This window comes from Planococcus citri, chromosome 2 (assembly GCF_950023065.1).
Source record: "Planococcus citri chromosome 2, ihPlaCitr1.1, whole genome shotgun sequence".
NCBI classification, from domain to species: domain Eukaryota; kingdom Metazoa; phylum Arthropoda; class Insecta; order Hemiptera; family Pseudococcidae; genus Planococcus; species Planococcus citri.
This window is the reverse complement of record NC_088678.1, coordinates 4,883,961-4,903,215: the sequence shown is the minus strand read 5'-3', so window position 1 is coordinate 4,903,215 and position 19,255 is coordinate 4,883,961. Positions and strand designations below refer to the sequence as shown.

Sequence of the window (19,255 nt, the reverse complement as noted above, 5' to 3'; positions counted from 1 at the left end):
CGAGACCTTTTTCGGCATTTTTCAATTCAGGGGAAAACAGGATTTTTCGGAGCATTTTAGGCAAAACAACAGGACCTATTATTTGACAATTTCGACAAAAAAAGGGTATTTTTTTTGGAAATTTACGCAAAAAAAAAAAACAAGATTTTCATGCATTTTCACTCACAAGAACATTTTTATTCGACAATTTTTAAAAATAAAAAACAAAAAAAAATTTTAGACAGCCAAGGCCAAAATTGATTTTTTTTGAAAGATTTAATTGAAAATCTAGAAAAGGTACCTACTTATCTTAGCAACTTTGTAAAAAATGAGAACTTTTTGACAAAATTTACAAAATTGGAAATTCTTGACAATTTTGACAAAAAATGGGATTTTTTGGAAATATTTTTTTAAAAAACCTGGACTACTTTCCCAATTGGAGCGAAAATTAGCATTTTATAAATGATTTGAAAAAAAAGCACACCACACAAGAAATAAGCAGTACACGAATATGGAAAACAGGAACAGGAGTGTTAGACTGCACTCGTATGTAAAGGATAGAGCTCAAAAAATAGTCTCAAAATTGGAGATTTTTCCCCCCAAGAGCAATCAGTAATAGTCCGACATATGACAATAGGAGTAATTGCACCCCCCCCCCCCATCGGCCGATCACCGGGGCAACTTTATTCTTAAAGGGAACATCCTAAGGAACATTTTAAAGCAAACTTGTCCAAAAAAAAGTTGGCCTTACTTACAAAATGGCGGCCATTTTAATTGACAGGTCAGCCGAGATCGCAGATTTTGCGTTTCAACATAGGACTTGCACGAACTTTTTCAAACCTTACTAAGGTAGATTGAAAGATCATGCAAAAATTTATCACCTGTCAAAATTTCAAGTACTAAAGTGCGTTTTTCGATTTTTGGTGAATTTTTGAAAATCCAATTTAGGCCAAAAATGAGGGGAAAAATCAAAATTCTACCGAATAGACCAAGAAAGCTGAAATTTGGGATATACCCTATTTTCGACAAGCCAAATCGATTGGAGACGGTTTCAACCCGTTTTGAGTAGTTCTGGAGCCTCCAACAAATTTTTGAAACTCGAAATTATCCAAAATTCCATCAAACTGAGATGGTGAGTCGAAATTCATTCTGCAAACTAATTTTAATACGCTATGAAGTTGACTGCTGGTGGATTTCAAGTCGTTTTGGAGCCTTCAGCGACTTTTTTGAAAATTAGTGGAGCCTCCAGTAGATTTTTGAAACTTGAAATTCCCGCAACATTAATTTATCAAATGTAGTTGGCAAGCTGAAATTTACTTCGCAGACTACATGGTGGTTTCAAATTGTTTTGAAGTTTCCGGCTACTTTTAGGAAATTTCAATTTTCCAAAAAAACGCCATACAACCTTTCAAAAAGTCGCTGGAGGCTCCAAAACAACTTGAAATCCAACAGCAGTCAACTTCGTAGCGTATTGAAATTAGTTTGCAGAATGAATTTCGACTCTCCATCTCCGTTTGATGAAATTTTGGGGAAATTTCAAGTTTCAAAAATCTACTGGAGGCTCCAGTAATTTTCAAAAAGTCGATGGAGGCTCTAAAATGACTTCAACCCACCTTAAGTACTCCTCAGAGGGTGTTAAAATTGAAGTGTAGAGTAAATTTCAGCTTTCCATCTCCATTTGATGAAATTTTGTGAAAATATTTAAAGTTTCAAAAATCTGCTGGAGGTTTCAGGAATTTTCAAAAAGTCGCTGGAGGCTCCAAAACGACTTGAAATTCACCTGCAGTACTTCGTAACGTATTGAAATTAGTTTTTAGAATAAATTTCAGCTTTACAACTCCAATTTGATGGAATTTTGTGAAAATTTCGAGTTTCAAAAATCTGCTGGAGGCTCCAGAACTGCTCAAAACGGGTTGAAATCGTTTCCAATCGATTTGGCATGTCGAAAATAGGGTATATCCCAAATTTCAGCTTTCTCGGTCAATTTGGTAAAATTTTGATTTTTTCCCTCATTTTTGGCCTAAATTGGATTTTCAAAAATTCACCAAAAATCGAAAAACGCACTTTAGTACTTGAAATTTTGGCAGGTGATAAATTTTTACATGATTTTTCGATCTACCTTAGGAAGGTTTGAAAAATTTCGCAAAATCCGCGATTTCGGCTGACCTGTCAATCAAAATGGCCGCTACACTGAAAGAAAAAATTTGGAATGGTTTTTAAAAAAAATAGGAATCATTACAAAACATTTTAGTAAAGTTGTGACATGACTAGATTTTTGGAATGGTTACCAAAATAGGATTGAATGGTTGAATCAATGTTTTAGAAACATTACCCCATAAAAAAGTAATGATTACTATTCAAAAAAGTAACTATTTCACATGTAACGTAACCATTCCAAAGATGTCTGTTAACCATTCCTAAGGGTAGGCGCCTAGGTAGTATGTTGTAGTTGCACAGAAAAGTCATTATCTCCCCCTTACACTCCAACTGGAGAGTGATGGAACCTGTTTTCTTCTCTACTTTCTCTGGGATGTTTAGTTTGATTCTTGCTGATCTCCTCCTACCCCGCATATCTGGTACCTATACTGATGTAAGGGATGTTTGTCAACTTCATTTACAGGAGTACACCACTGATGCAGGTTTAGGAATTGGTATTAAATTAAGCATACATGGCTATCTATCCTCTTTCAGGGAGGTAATTTTTTTTGATCAATTTCGAGGAATTTATCCACCCAAACATATGTATCTGTAGCCAATAATTTTTCAAATTTTTTGAGATGTGTTTGATCACAGTGAAATATTTTGTTTAAAAAGAAATTGGTCATTTGTGAAACATTTCCAGCAAAAAGAAAAACATGCTGCTTTTCATGGGTTTCTAAAACTGAAAGTGCTTCACACTAAAAAAAAAGATATGTACTTAATTGCATACCTAAGCACATATATCCACACAAGTATTAAGAGGAAAAGACTAGCAATTTGGGGTACATAGCAGTCAAATTTTCAGGGGTTTTTGAGTCAAAAACAATCTTCAAATTTTAGTCCCAAAAAAGTGTAATAAATGGACAACAGTTTCACTTAAAAATTAAAGGCACACACAATCCTTACAAAAAAAAAAGATAGAGCTTTGAAATTCGCATTATCAGCTAAATCCTTGGTGAAAACTTCCATCTTCAAAACTTAGACATACAAAATTTTAAAACTTCATCAACTCACTGTCACTAATTAAGCTTATACACAACTCAAACATATAACAGTTCAAACTTCAAACTGAAGAAAGACAAACTTGAAGAAAACCCTTAAAAAAGAACCTGATCATGCAATAATTGTACAGATTGCTTTATGGTTTGGTAATGGTTCTCAAACACTAGTAATGATTAGTCATTTTTTTTGTAACCATTCGAATTTCACAATGGAATAGGCATAATTTCCTTGTATTTAGTATTCATTACTAAATAGCATGTTAATCATTACCAAAATGATGGAAAGGTTACTAAAAAGTGGAATGGTTACTAAAAAATGGAATCATTCCTTGTACTTTTGTGAATTGTTCATATAAAAACCAAATTTTTTCTTTCAGTGTATTTTGTAAGTAAAGCCAACTTTTTTTGGGCAAGTTTGCTTCAAAATGTTCCTTAGGATGTTCCCTTTATGAAAAAAATTGTCTCGGAGGATCTGCGGGGGGGGGGGTGCAATTACTCCTATTGTCATTTATGCCGGACTATAATGGAAAATATGTACGTTGGCAATTAGACATATTTTTTTACAAAATGAACCTCCTTCAACCACAAACCTAACACTGCCATAAGCAAGGTAACATCGACCTGTGCATCTACAAAATAATAATGCAATTCGATACTTAATTTGCAACATACTCTTACTACGTACGTACGTATCATTTTATTTCGCGAATTTTTCACGCTTCGCGTAAAAAATCGCGAGCTTGTCTAATTGGCCATATCGCAGAGGGCGAAAAACCCAGATAAATGAAAAGTTCGACGTACTCGAGAGTCGAGATACACGCGGCGGCGTGGCGCAGCGCGACGCGAGGCAAACGACCCTCGGGAGGTTTACCACGCAGCCAATTCCAAGGCTGCAGAACGTTAGGTTAGGTATCTACAAATAATAATAATACATAACTCTACATATACGAGTATGTGTACCTTACAAAATATACAGTAGTATATCAGCACTAAGCACACGTACGATAACTTTGTACTACGTAGTAACTCATCGTATCAAAGCTCACAGCTTACCTTTGAAATAAGCTCGTCGTGATTAGCGAGATGTGCTCTGCAATGGATACACGAGTACATACGATGACATTTGGGCAAATACGCCTGGAACGTTTTCACCATGGCTCATCGCAGGTTATCACGTCACCGTGTACAGTGTAATGCATTCGGCGGTTTGTGGGGCCAAGGGGGACGGGGCGAATGAAATTTGGGCGTCCGAGGGCCCTTTCTTCACGCAGATCAGGGTAACGTCGTCGCTGAAATCAAACAAAAACATACGGTATCGATTACGAATACGATATTATAAAATTTCCACGAGTAATTATTTAATACTATACTCGTATTCTAAGACCACGTTTGGTCGTCGTCGGTCGCAGTCGCATTTTTAATTACGTCGACGTAGTCGTAGCAGCAACGACGTATCGATCATTACACAGTCGTACCTTACGTCTCGACTGTTCTTAATACCCTCCGCTGAGATTCCTCATCCTCCTCCTGCGCTCGCTTTGTCGCTTATTCCTCTCCATGTCTCCATACAGTAACCCAGCTCCACTCTCCACAGCAGCCACCCGGCAACGCTAATTATAAATTCGATTCGAACCTTCCTTCGTCATCGCCAGCACGTTGTCGTTTATTAATACACCACTACCAGTACCACCACCTCCCTCCATCAGCAATCTAGCTCCACTCGTACAATTCATTTTCCGATTAAAAAAACAAACCATTTTAATTAACACTTTAAAGCATTTCCCTCGATTTTTCTCGCACCAGCGTCAGCGCTGCGGTATCGTCAAACATTGTAAAATCTCATTTTTGTCGTCGTCGTTGCGAACAGAACGGATACGTCGAGTACGTGCACTTATAAGCCGCACACAAGGCGATAAAAAATCAACAGGTTAACCATTTTAAGGCAATTTTTCTCCTATATCGTAGCTATGGTGTACGAACGGATGTACACTGAAAGATACCTCCTCATCGTGGTAGGCTATTTCCTTTCATTTTTTTTCACTGTCGCTGTCTCGAGAATAAATCCATTATAGATACCACATTTTGCCAGTCCAGCCACGCACTTCTCTTGTACTATGTACATCAAAGCAAATCCCATACGTATACGAGTACTTAACCTGTACACGATGGTTCCGCCAAAGCCACCGCCATTGGCATCGGCATCGGCGCTTAATTCGTTAAATTAAGTAATGCCATCAAAATAGACTGTATCGTTGCTTTGTTCTTTCTATAAAGAACAGCTGATCCAGCAAACGTGTTCTTTTCTTTTTGTCTTTTTTTTCCTCATCAAAGAGATGTGAAAACTCTTTCATCCTAGTAAATTTGATCAAAACCTGCCGCGGTTACATGTTCAGTAATCTCGAGAAAGCTTATTTCATTCAATTTTCAATATGGTCCTCCGGGCCGGATAACACAGAATGCTATCGTTAGGATTATTAAGACTACTCTGTCTTTTTTGACCAACGTTTTTACTTCGTTATTAGCCAAATTTTTGTAAAAAATGATGCCTATTGCGGTAGGCTCGACTTTGGATAAAAAGGTCAGGGGGGGGGGGGGTCAAAAATTTTGATAGTTCTCGACGTTTTGAGCTCAAACTAGATTATGACCTGGAGGCTGGAACCTGTTCTAATAAAATAAGGTCAAACTTGGGGAATGGGGTTCTTTTGGGAGCTAGAGTTGACCCCTGCAGTGGGGAGGGTCAAAGTTGAAAATTACAGAAAGGTCATTTCTTTTGAGGGGCATAATATGGCCCCAAATGGACGGAAAAGGTCCAAAATCATACCATTGGTCAATACCCCCATTGTGATCAACATATTCAAATTTCAGTTTCCTAGGTCATCCCCACCCCATTTAAGGTGGGAACAACCTTATTTTACCCCCATTTTTGACCCCCTCACCCCTAAAATTGATCTAGGGGGTCCAAATTTTCAGCATACAATGGGAGTGTGCCCCATGAGTACCTATTGCAGGTTTTAACCTTCCAATCCTATTTGACCTCTCTCCAGGGTCAAAAAAGTGGAGTTTCACGCTATTTTAAGTGTTTTTCGATGTTTAGGAAGGCCTACAGCCCCTCTAAATTGACCTAGAGGGTCCAAATTTGCACAGTACAATGGGAGGATGTACCGTTGTACCCGAAGTGCCTTTTGTATGTTTCAACCTTCCAACCCCATTTGACTCCCCATCAGGGTCAAAAAAGTGAAATTTTGGGCTAATCAACGTGTTTTTCAACTTTCGACCGACGTTTAGGAAAGCCTACAGACCCTCCAAATTGACCCGGAGGGTTCAAATTTTCACAGTACAACGGGAGGATGTACCCGAATTGCCTTTTGCAGGTTTCAACCTTCTAACTCCATTTGACTCCTCGCCAGCGTCAAAAAGTGGATTTTTGGGCTATTTTACGTGTTTTTCGACTTTTGACCAACATTTGGGAAAGCCTACAGCCCCTCCAAATTGACCTAGAGGGTTCAAATTTTCACAGTACAATGGGAGGATGTACCCGAAGTGCCTTTTGCAGGTTTCAACCTTCCAACCCTATTTGACCCCTTTCCAGGGTCAAATTTGTTTTTGGACATTTAAGAAAACCTTCAGCCAGGTCCCTCCAAATTGACCTTCAAAGTCCAAATCTTTTTACATTTTGATTAAGTTTTTCATAGATTTGCTGACCGTTAAGTATCCAAGAAATGTACCTATTAGATCTTGCATGATTCTTCATCAAAATTTGCAACATTTTAGGATTAACATAGTTTTTCGCATTTTCAGGATTGTGACACCATTTTTGAACTGGAAATAACAGAAATTTGACATACTCTTTATTGGAGCAAAATGGCAGGATGGCGCAAATCTCGCATAATTGTGGATGATTTTGGGCAAAATTTTGAAATTTAACACAATTTAGGCAAAAAATGTGGGCATTTTTGGGATAGTCAAGTTATTTTGAGATAAAAACTAAAAAGTTGCAGAAATTTGACATCATTTTGAGGCACACTTTTGCAATGTTGTGAATCTGACATAATTCTAGGGATTAACGCAATTTTGGCACGAAATTTGGGGACTTTTAGGATTGTGAAATCATTTTTTTGCTAAACCTAAAACATGCAATTTGACATTATTTTGAGGCACAATTTCAAAATGTTGTGAATCTGGCATGATTCTAGGTCATATCATAATTTGCAATGTTTCATCATCAACATAATTTTGGCTCCAAATTTGTGCATCTTGTACTGAAAATTGCAGAAATTTGACATAATCTTGGAGCAATAATTAACATAATTTAGGCACAAAATTTGAGAATTTCTGGAACTGTGACCTTATTTTATGGCTAAAACTAAAAAATTGCAAAAATTTTAAAATCATTTTGAGGCACATTTCCAAAACGTTGTGAATCTGTGCATAAAATTTTATAGGATTTAGAAAAACTTTTGTCGTAAATTTGGACATTTTTTGAGGGATTTCCGGCGCCATTTTGTGCTGGAAATTTCAGAAATTTTACATAATCTTAGAGCAAGATGAAAAAATTCAATTTGACATAATTTTGAGATTACTACACAATTTGGGGCAACATTTTGCAGAGTTTTGGGGCGAAATTGCACAAATGTTGTAGTTTTGGAATAATTCTGGTGTAAAAACTGCGAAATTTTTTATAGGTTATGGTACAATTTTGGCACGAATTTCGCACATTCCTGGAATTATGACACCTTTGTATGATAAAAATAATTGTAGAGTTCAACTTTGAGGCAAAACTACAGAATATTGAGGTTGTGGACTGTGGTACAATTCAGGGACTAAATTTTCATTATTTTCGGAATTATGGCGCAACTTTGGTATGAAATTTCAGAAATTTTGGAATTATGACACTATTCTTGGGGTGAAATTGCGGAGTTTTTGAATTTTTGCACAAGTCGAGAGTGAATAAAATTATTCGAAGATTTTTAAAATATTGACCAAATTCTGGAATTTTGGTGAAATTTTGAAATTATGACACAACTTTCACTAGAAATTGGCACACATTTGTGAAATTACGACGTTTTTTCATGGTGAAAATTATTAAATTTTGACCATTTAGAAGCAGAAGGTTTTTAAACCAATTTTGGAAAAAAATTTCTCGAATTTGTCTTCTTGCAAAAACTGAATTAAGCTGCTAGTGAGAAAGAAGATTTTTTTTGACATCTTGAGCCTTTTTTTTAAGTCTTCATAAAATTGGAATTTGACCCACTTATCTTATCAACTTCGTTTTCGATTCTTTTAGTAAAACTTATTCTAGAATTCCACTCCACTTATTACTCTCAAAAATTGTATCTCGAGTAATTTTTTGCTAATAATGACATCTGATGGCTCAAAGAACGTCTATCCCCCCCCCAAAAAAACTCTATCATGGGATCGACAATCCCCCCCTCCCCCCCCCATCTCAAAAGAACAACAAACTGGTGCAGCAACTGCGGGAAAAAAGAGCACCATGAAAACTGAACAAAGAAAAGAAACCCATTGTGCAGACACACGACCACACAGGTCAGCAAAATATGCGCGAATTAACTGAAACGGAAAATGGCGATGAAAACTCCATCTGTTCTGTACTAGCCAGCGTGTTACCGAGAGCAAGAGGGAGAAAAGTGAAAACCTCGTTACAGATATTACAGACGCTTTGTTCGCAAAGAATGAAGAGAGAGGCGAGAGCAGAGCAGAGCACAGCGAAGCAGACACTATAGAAAAATGTGTGCATGCGGTATACGAGTATACGAGAGAGTATAGTACTCGTACAACGATACCCCAGAGAGAAACGAGCAAAAGCAACAAGGTGCAATGGCCAGCAATACTCCAAGAGTACGTATATAGAAGGCGGCGGTGGAATAGGAATAGGAAGAGACGAGCTGTAACAACAGCGCGAAGCAAGAATCAGGCGCCATAAGATAATGGCTGCATCTTCCTTCATCTCGCGTCTCTCTCTTTCTCTTTCTCTATCTGGGCAATCGTGTTGACGCGCTAGACACTTGTATGTGTACTACGGTTCGACGAGTTGCCAGTAAACACAAACACTATAAACACACCTGAATACAGAGAAAGAAAATAAGAAATTGAAAAAAACACGCGCGAGGAAATTGCGTTTTTGTTTAGATATTGCGTATATTACGTATAACGAGTATATTTTGAGCATCGATATTACGGAAATAATGGCAGAGATGATTGGGATGCAGATGAAACAAAGATGTGACAAATTGAAGCTGAAAGTCAAGGGGGTGGGGTGGGGATGGGTGGGATAATGCATAACATACATGGCATCAGCGAAGAGATAATTTCAACCAATAATGCAAGATCACAAATGCATAATATGGGCGTCCACAAGCCTGGAAAACCTGGAAAGTCAGAGAATTTGGGAATTTTCCATATTTTCTACTCGAAAGTCAGGAAATTTTGTGAAGGGGTACTTCAAACAGATTTTTCCATTTCTCATAAAGAAAAAATTTACCTTCGCTTTGCTCGGGCAATTTTTTCGCAGGTCGCTTTTGTAAAAAATTGTCAAATTCTCAAAAAGTCTTGCTTTTTGCAAAAATTGTTGAAGTCTTGTATTTTGTCAACTTATGAGTTGTTATGAGTAATTTAGTATCATTAAAAAATCTCGCTGTTTAGCAAATCTGCTGAAATGTTTCGTTTTTTTGCTAAAAACGACTAAGAAAGTCTTGCATTTTATTAAAATTATTGTCGAAGTGTCGTTTTGTGCAAAATTACCCCATGGAAATTTCCAAAAGCTCAACTCTGTTGGCGATTATGCTCGAAAGCTGCGAACTTTCGCATCATGGTGAAAGTCCGACATTATAGGAATGTTGATGGACTTGTGAGATTTTAAGTTTCATAAAAAATGGTTCAGTCGTTCATCAAAGTAATCATTTTTTACAGTGAAAAATGTCGAAAAAAATTTTGTCGCTCGATAAACTTGGAAGCTTTGAACTTTTGAAACACGATGATGATGACGAAATGTCCTGCTAGTAGTCAAAGGGTGATATTTTAAATGTGATCAAAATCGGTTCAAAGGTTCCTGCTCACTATAGGCATGCACGATTCCTACAAAGAATACGGCCCTCAATTTTTGGTGAATCATTCATGAACGAATTGATCAATTTTTTGAAAGATCCATTCGTCAACGAATCAATCAAATTTACGAATCAATTCGTTCGTGAATGATTCGACAAAAATTGAGTAAATGAATCGATTCGTTCGCGAACGAGTCACTTATACGAATCAACTCATTCGCGAATGATTCACTAAAAATAATTCAATTCGTTCGCGAATGATTCATCAAAAATTGAGTAAATGAATCGATTCGTTCGCGAACGAGTCATTTATACGAATCGATTCGTTCGCGAATGATTCATCAGAAATTGAGTAAATGAATCGATTCGTTCACGAACGAGCCACTTATTCAAATCAATTCGTTCGCGAATGATTCATCAAAAATTGAGTAAATGAATCGATTCGTTCGCGAACGGGTCACTTATACAAATCAACTCGTTCGCGAATGATTCACCAAAAATAATTCAATTCGTTCGTGAATGATTCACCAAAAATTGAGAGAATGAAACAATTCGTTCGCGAACGAGTCACTAATACGAATCGATTCGTTCGCGAACGATTCATCAAAAATTGAGTAAATGAATCGATTCGTTCGCGAACGAGTAACTTATACGAATCAACTCATTCGCGAATGATTCACTAAAAATAATTCAATTCGTTCGCGAATGATTAATCAAAAATTGAGAAAATGAATCGATTCGTTCGCGAACGAGTCACTTATAAGAATCGATTCGTTCGCGAATGATTCACTGAAAATAGTTCAATTTGCTTATGAATCATTCACCAAAAATTGAGTGAATGAATCGATTCATTCGCGAACGAGTCACTTATACAAATCAACTCGTTCGCGAATGATTCTCCAAAAATAATTCAATTCGTTCGTGAATGATTAATCAAAAATTGAGTAAATGAATCGATTCGTTCGCGAACGAGTCACTTATAAGAATCGATTCGTTTGCAAATGAGTCACTATTACGAATCCATTCGTTCGCGAATGATTCACTAAAAATAGTTCAATTTGCTTGTGAATGATTCACCAAAAATTGAGAAAATGAAACAATTCGTTCGCGAACGAGCCACTTATTCAAATCAATTCGTTCGCGAATGATTCATCAAAAATTGAGTTAATGAATCGATTCGTTCGCGAATGATTCACTAAAAATAATTCAATTTGTTCGTGAATGATTCACCAAAAATTGAGAAAATGAAACAATTCGGTCGCGAACGAGCCACATATCCCTTAAGCGATGACTTATTTTTATGCTGACATCGCTGAGGAAACCTCCGGGTTTGACCCGGAGGTTTCCTCAGTGATGTCAGCACGTAAAATTAATGTACTGACATCACTGAGGAAACCTCCGGGTGCTGACATGGACCCGGAGGTTTCCTCAGTGAAGTCAGCACCCGGAGGTTTCCTCAGTGATGTCAGTTCTCGAGGGTTATTCAAATCAATTCGTTCGCGAATGATTCATCAAAAATTGAGTAAATGAATCGATTCGTTCGCGAACGGTTCACTTTCGCGAATGATTCACTAAAAAAGTAAAAATAGTTCAATTTGTTTGTGAATCATTCACCAAAAATTGAGTAAATGAATCGATTCGTTCGCGAACGAGTCACCTACAAGAACCGATTCGTTCGCGAATGATTCAGTAACTATTGATCAACTCGTTTGCGAATGATTCGATTTGATTCACTTTGCTTGAAAACAGATCAATTCCTATACAATAATTTCACAAAAACCGAATCAATCGTAAATTACGAGTAAGTGATCCGCTCGTGAATGGTTCACCAAGAATCAATCAATTTATTTAATCGCCAATCGTTCGTAAATGATTCGATTGGATTGTAAACACATCAAGTGCTGTGCATAAATGTTTGAAAAAAAAGTGAATCAATTCGTTCGTAAAAGATTCATTATTTCAAGAAAAGTCGGTCTTCTCAGGCTAAATGCGTGAATGTTTTTCTACCTCGTTTCCTAAAAGCCACACAAAGACTCATTTCTGTTACAATTTTGTTTACAGCTTGGTCAGCCCGTTAGCAATCATATCAGGGGTCTATGCCTCTCACCAACTCACTAAACAACTCGTCAAGAGAGCCAAGCCATCATCGTACCAGTAGGTACATCATACAGTACACGTGTTTGTGTGTTTGTGCATCACATTTACCACCTACACGCGTTCATTTCGATTTTTTACGAGTATATGTCAAGGTACACAATAATATAGAAATGTGCATATCGAGATATACGTGTTATTTTACTCGTACACGCAGTTTGAACAAGGCAACACACGACTACGACACATGCTAGCGACGACGACTTGCAATAATAACGTTAGTACGAATTAAAGAGCCGGATTTAGCGAACGTTTCTCTCCAATGACGAGGTTACTGACCGTATCGCCAGTTCGCCACCATAAGAATTGCTACTACCACTGCAGGCAGGACAGCAGGGTTGAGCGAGGGCGAAGCGAAGCGCAATGTGCAAACCAAGCTCTGCTACCATTTTCGCAAATTACACCAATGTGCACCCGACCACTGGCAGTGTACTCGTCCTCGCCCTTGTCGTACTCTCGTACTCGTACACAAACAGAACAGTCGCGAAAATGTCAACTTACGAGTATTTTACAGGTGCTTTGCTTCGCCACGCTTCGCTTTGCCTTCTTTCATTTTGACGCTCTGCTCGCAAATGTCTGCAAAAAGTTCACCATCACCACCACCGCCGCGGCGGACTTTGTCACCGCGCACCGTTACACACCTTGCGTTCATTCTACCTGGCTGGCTCACCTCGCCATTCGCCATCCACCTTCTGTTGCCATATTCTTCGCTTCGCAGACGAACGAGCTTCGCCGTATACGGTACACTAAACCGATGCGATGCGAATGCGATGTTATTCACCCGGGAATCGGATCGGGTTTTTTCATTGCCGGTTCAGCGTGGCTGAGGTAGGTAAACTGAGATGCGAACCGAGCATCCAGCATCTCTCATCGTCAACACTTGAAAACCCCTCAGGGCACGTTGTTCGCTGACTGGGGCTCCCAAAAGGAACCTAATCATTGGTTAGAGTACGAAACGTTGTATATGTATTTCGCGTTTATTATTACCCCTGCCCTTAGTATACGTACGTAGCTTTCTCTCTTATATTCTTCGCAGCTATTTCCCTTTTCCAAGTTCCCAAAGTATTTGTAATGTACCATCGAATTCACGGAAATGTCTGTTCAGTATTACGTCGACAGGGTGTAAAGGGTATCAGGGTGGAAGCAGACGAGATATTATAATGGCTGTACTTTGTACACGGTGACACGTATACAGGAGGGTAGAAGATGATTTTCTATTGTTTTGTTACATCTTATTCTTCAACTCTTTGTCTTCTTTGCATGTTCGAATGATAAGTTTTCAAAGTATACGAGAACTATCACTGGAGAAATAATTATTGTGGTCGTTTCGTTCGATGTTTCCATTTTTATCAGCACGTTTTTCTATTCTCAATCCGACGAGGGTTTTGTTTGAAAATTCCTTTTGAATTTCGTTGTGTGTTCTTTTAACGTCCGGTTAATTTTCAATGAGACTTTGTTGCGAAAAGATATTGTTTCGAAGGCAACTTTTTGACAACCCTTTTTTGGCAAATGAGCTAAAGTTTCGGCTGCACGTGGCATGGCAGTCTGATAGAAGTTTGAAAATACTCGTATTTCAGAAGTGGATGGAATAATGTGAGGCGAGGGGAGAAAGACCCACGAATTTAAAGATTTACTGTACGGAGCTGATGAATTTTGAAGCATCGTGTCAGGTCTCAAGACTAGTTGAACGCTGGAAAAATCAATTTTGTAGGTTTCTGAAGAGAATCGAAGAAAATAGAAAATCAGTAATGAAGCTCGAAACTGCGGCTATCCACGAAAAATGTAAACGATGAAAACTGCCATTCAAAAAATTGAAATAGATACACGTGAAGACCCATTCTTTGTTTGAGGAAAATCCTTGGAGTGGGTAAACAATTTTTTGGTAAATCACTGGTGATTTTAGTGAAATTTCTGTCAACTTTTTAGTCCGGCATATGATAATAGGAGTAATTGCACCCCCCCCCCACCGCCGATCCTCCGGGACAACTTTTTTCTTAAAGGGTACATCCTGAGGAACATTTTACATTTTACAGCAAACTTGCCCAAAAAAAAGTTGGCCATACTTACAAAATGGCGGCCATTTTGATTGACAGGTCAGCCGAAATCGCAGATTTTGCGTTTCAACATAGGACTTGCACGAAATTTTTCAAACCTTACAATGCAAAAATTTATCACCTGACAAAACGTAAAGTGCTTAAGTGCGTTTTTCGATTTTTGGTGAATTTTTGAAAATCCAATTTAGGCCAAAAATGAGGGAAAAAATCAAAATTTTACCAAATTGACCAAGAAAGCTGAAATTTGGGATATACCCTATTTTCGACATGTCAAATCGATTGGAAACGGTTTCAACCCGTTTTGAGCAGTTCTGGAGCCTCCAGCAGATTTTTGAAACACAAAGTTCCATCAAATTGGAGTTGTAAAGCTGAAATTTATTCTAAAAACTAATTTCAATACGCTACGAAGTACTGCGGGTGAATTTCAAGTCGTTTTGGAGCCTCCAGCGACTTTTTGAAAACTCCTGCAGCCTCCAGCAGATTTTTGAAACTTTAAATTTTCACAAAATTTCATCAAATGGGTATGGAAAGCTGAAATTTACTCTACACTCCAATTTTAACACCCTCTGAAGACGATTTCAGGTGGGTTCAAGTCATTTTAGAGCCTCCAGCAACTTTTTTGAAAATTACTGGAGCCTCCAGTAGATTTTTGAAACTTGAAATTCTCGCAACATTAATTTAGCAAATTGAGTTGGCAAGCTGAAATTTACTTCGCAGACTACATGGTGGTTTCAAATGGTTTTGAAGCTTCCAGCTACTGTTAGGAAATTTCAATTTTCCAAAAAAACGCCATATAACCTTTCAAAAAGTCGCTGGAGGCTCCAAAACGACTTGAAATCCACCAGCTGTCAACTTCGTACCGTATTGAAATTAGTTTGCAGAATGAATTTCGACTTTCCATCTTAGTTTGATGAAATTTTGGGGAAATTTCAACTTTCAAAAATCTACTGGAGACTCCAGTAATTTTCAAAAAAGTCGTTAGAGGCTCTAGAACGACTTGAAATCCACCAGAAGTCGTTTTCAGAGGTTGTTAAAATTGGTGTGTAGAGTAAATTTCAGCTTTCCATCCACTTTGAATGAAATTTTGTAAAAATGTAAAGTTTCAAAAATCTGTTGGAGGCTTCAGGAATTTTCAAAAAGTCGCTGGAGGCTCCAAAATGACTGGAAATTCACCTGCAGTACTTCGTAGTGTATTGAAATTAGTTTTTAGAATAAATTTCAGCTTTACAACTCCAATTTGATGGAATTTTGTGGGAATTTCGAGTTTCAAAAATCGGCTGGAGGCTCCAGAACTTCTCAAAACGGGTTGAAATCGTTTCCAATCGATTTGGCATGTCGAAAATAGGGTATATCCCAAATTTCAGCTTTCTCGGTCAATTTGGTAAAATTTTGATTTTTTCCCTCATTTTTGGCCTGAATTGGATTTTCAAAAATTCGCCAAAATTCGAAAAACGCTCTTCAGCACTTAAAATTTTGACAGGCGATAAATTTTTGCATGATCTTTCGATCTACCTTTTGTAAGGTTTGAAAAATTTCGTGCAGGTCCTATGTTGAAACGCAAAATCTGCGATTTCGGCTGACCTGTCAATCAAAATTGACGCCATTTTGTAAGTAAAGCCAACTTTTTTTTGGGCAAGTTTGCTGTAAAATGTTCCTTAGGATGTCCCCTTTAAGAAAAAAGTATGTTTAATATGATATTTAAAGATGAATGAAAGGTTATTTTTTGGCTTATTGTAGGTAATGTTTGTAAATTGATGGGTAATTTTAGGTATGTAAATTACTGATTTTTTTTTAGGAAAATTACTTATTTCAGCTTTATAACTCCATTAGATAGAATTTTGTGGACATTTCATAGGATCCAAAAAATTTTTAAAAAGTCACTGGAGGCTCCAAAATGACTTAGTCGACTTGATAACATGTTTCAGTTAGAGTGCAGCGTAAATTTCGGATTTCCAGCTTCATTCGATGAATTTTGAGAAAATTTCTTCAAGTTTGGAAAATTTGCTTGAGGCTCTAGCAGTTTCCAAGCTGAATTTCGGCTTTATAACTTCATTTTGGAAATTTTGAGGAAATTTCAATTTTCAAAAATTTGCTGTAGGGTCCAAAACGATTTGAAATTCACCTACAGTCGACTTCATAGCGTATTAAACTTGGTTTTCAGAGTGAATTTCGGCTTTATAACTCTATTTGACGAAATTTTGTGAAAATTTCAAATTTCAAAACTCTGCTGGAGGCTCTAGAACTGTCCGAAGTAGTTTGAAACCGTTTCTAATTGAGGAGCGATATTCCAAAACGCCCTATGTCCATCAAAAAAAAAAAAAATTTAGTCTGGTAAATTGGCTATTTAAATACACTTCATTCACCAGATACCGCTAAAAAAAATTCAATGAAAATGGACAAAGTGCGTTTTGGAACACTTTTTATTTTTAAAAACGCGATTCGAAAAAAATGCACGAAGGGGCGTTTTGGAATATCGCTCCTCAATTGTTTTGGCTCGTCGAAAATGGAGTATATTCCAAATTTCAACTTTCTAGGTCAATTTGGTGATGTTTTGATTTTTTCCTTCTTTTTTGGCCTAAATTTGATTTTCAAAAATTCTCCAAAAATCGATAAATACACTACAGCGCTTGAAATTTTAGCTGGTGATGAATTTTTGCATGATCTTTCGATCTAGCTTTGTCCTGTTCGAAAAATTTTGTGCGAGTCCTATGTTGGAAAGCAAAATTTGCGATTTCGGCTGACCTGTCAATCAAAATGACTGCTATTTTGTTAGTAAGGGCAACTTTTTTTGTCAAGTTGGCTTTAAAATGTTCCTTAGGATGTCCCCTTTAAGAAAAAAATTTTTCAACACCAATCATCTTAGAAAACATTTTCAAAGAATTTTTGCTCCCCCCCCCCACCCAAAACCTTTTCCAACTTTTGTAGTGTAATTCAGAGAATGTGACCTTTAAAACACTGATGTGGCATTTTTCAATTTTAATTCTTTATTTTCATTAACAAAATTCTTTGTTGTTGATTTAGGGCCATTTGTGCAATATTTCACAGAACTTAAACAGTATATTATAAAGTTTTTGTAAAATTTATACCAATTTTTGCTTTTTTTGTCTCAGTTTAGAGTAAAACTGTAATATTTTCAATATTATAACAGAATGAAAAACATTTCCGCTAACCGTAGTTTCCTTTTCGAGACAGAAATGAATTTTCAAGCTTTTCTCGAGCGATGAAAAATTAATTTGGGTGTCTGAAATTTTAATTACGAGAGTTCAAGAACACATCATTCTCAATCATCCAACTTTCGTATAAATCAGACCCAGAATTTTGAATGATATCTGAGAAAAATATTACAAAAAGGATGAAAACTTACATAGAAATTTCGTTCGAACTGAATGAATAAGCATTATGAACCGTTACACCTACTGAATTTTCGTTGATGATGTTACTTTGACCTAGTATGTCAAACGAGAGTTCACTGCCATGAAAATTTGCTTAAGTAGCAATAATTAAACGAAGCTTCTGTTGAGCCAATGTCTTCGTTAGCACACTAAAAGACTCGAATTTATGGAATTATCTCTCTCGCAATAGGTATCTCCCTAATATATGCATTACCTACTCTAAAAACACAGTATATGAATAATAAAGACGAATAAACACGTGCTTAGAAATACAAATACACGAATAATATTTTCAACTTCGTTCATCAAATTCAAATCTCGATAAAATCATAATCACTCGATTCAATAAACCAAAAAAAAAAAAAAAGTACGTACTTCAAACAAACTTATTTATCCACACTACAATCTCCTCTACCACCCATACCCTTTCTATACACATCAATGTCACCCACCGCATCGAAAAGCAAACTTACCGAAACAATTAGTACAAAGTTTCGTACAACTTGGCATAAGCGAACCTGAAAATTCTGAAAATTGGTGCCAAACGATCGCAAAACTTACGAATCGAACTATCGGGCGAACAAACCACGTCAAAATTGGCCACAGCGAGTTTACAATTGACACGAACTACCGATGCGGAGCATTCTCCGCAATATTTCAACGCTCTAATGTACCTAGCGAAGATGCATTTCGGATTCGCGCAACTTATAATATATTCGCAAACACTTAACGTAGATTTGCAAATTAACGCGGCTAATTTTATCCACAACTGAACCAAAGTCATGCAAAAATGAAATATATCCAAACTGTCGACCATATTGAATCTCCCTCTCGTACTTTTACGAGTATAGATATACAGACCGGTCGATTAAAACGCGTCAAATGATCCGTGAAAATGTCTCTGTCTGCGATAACTATATATTCGAGAAGCAGTTATATACCTTTGTTTTGGTCTCATTAAGCTTGTATACCAGATGATAACGTATGGGAAAAGACGATTAATTAACTCATCTTACACGCTTCTTAGTACCTAATTATAATTATACCAGTTTACCGACTACCTATAATACAAGTATTGCGTTTCAGCTCGAAAAAAAAATAATAATACGAAGCTCGACAACACACACATACACACACAAAGCAACATATATAACGAAATTTAATCGAAAAATATATCAGCTTTAATGTTCGAGTTCGTGTGTATTATACGAGTTCTTTTCATATCTCTCTATGGACTCAAATTGCGATAATGTTTCGATTTTGTTACTTCTTGCGAGAGAGGATTAAATTGAGGGTGAAATTGGCGTGAAATTTGTTCACTTCTCGGTTTTCGAGTTCGAGTTGGACGCGAAAATTACGAATCAGAAGGTCATTCATTGTTTCCAATGAACTTGTAACTTGTCATCGTTATTTAA

At 37.0% G+C, this 19,255-nt stretch overlaps 1 protein-coding gene across 3 annotated transcripts in view; it reads right to left on the bottom strand.

The window, feature by feature from the left end:
* The window catches only part of Ypel (Yippee-like), a 97,770-nt gene that overhangs the window by 27,283 nt on the left and 51,232 nt on the right, over window positions 1-19,255 (bottom strand). For 2 of the 3 annotated variants that reach the window (XM_065348134.1, XM_065348135.1), the window contains one exon: window positions 4,233-4,468. In XM_065348134.1, coding sequence (XP_065204206.1) covers window positions 4,233-4,334 — 102 coding nt within the window. In that variant the 5' untranslated portion in view covers window positions 4,335-4,468. Of the gene's footprint in view, window positions 1-4,232; window positions 4,469-18,313; window positions 18,559-19,255 lie in introns of those variants that run through there. The other variant, XM_065348136.1, reaches the window with a different exon arrangement.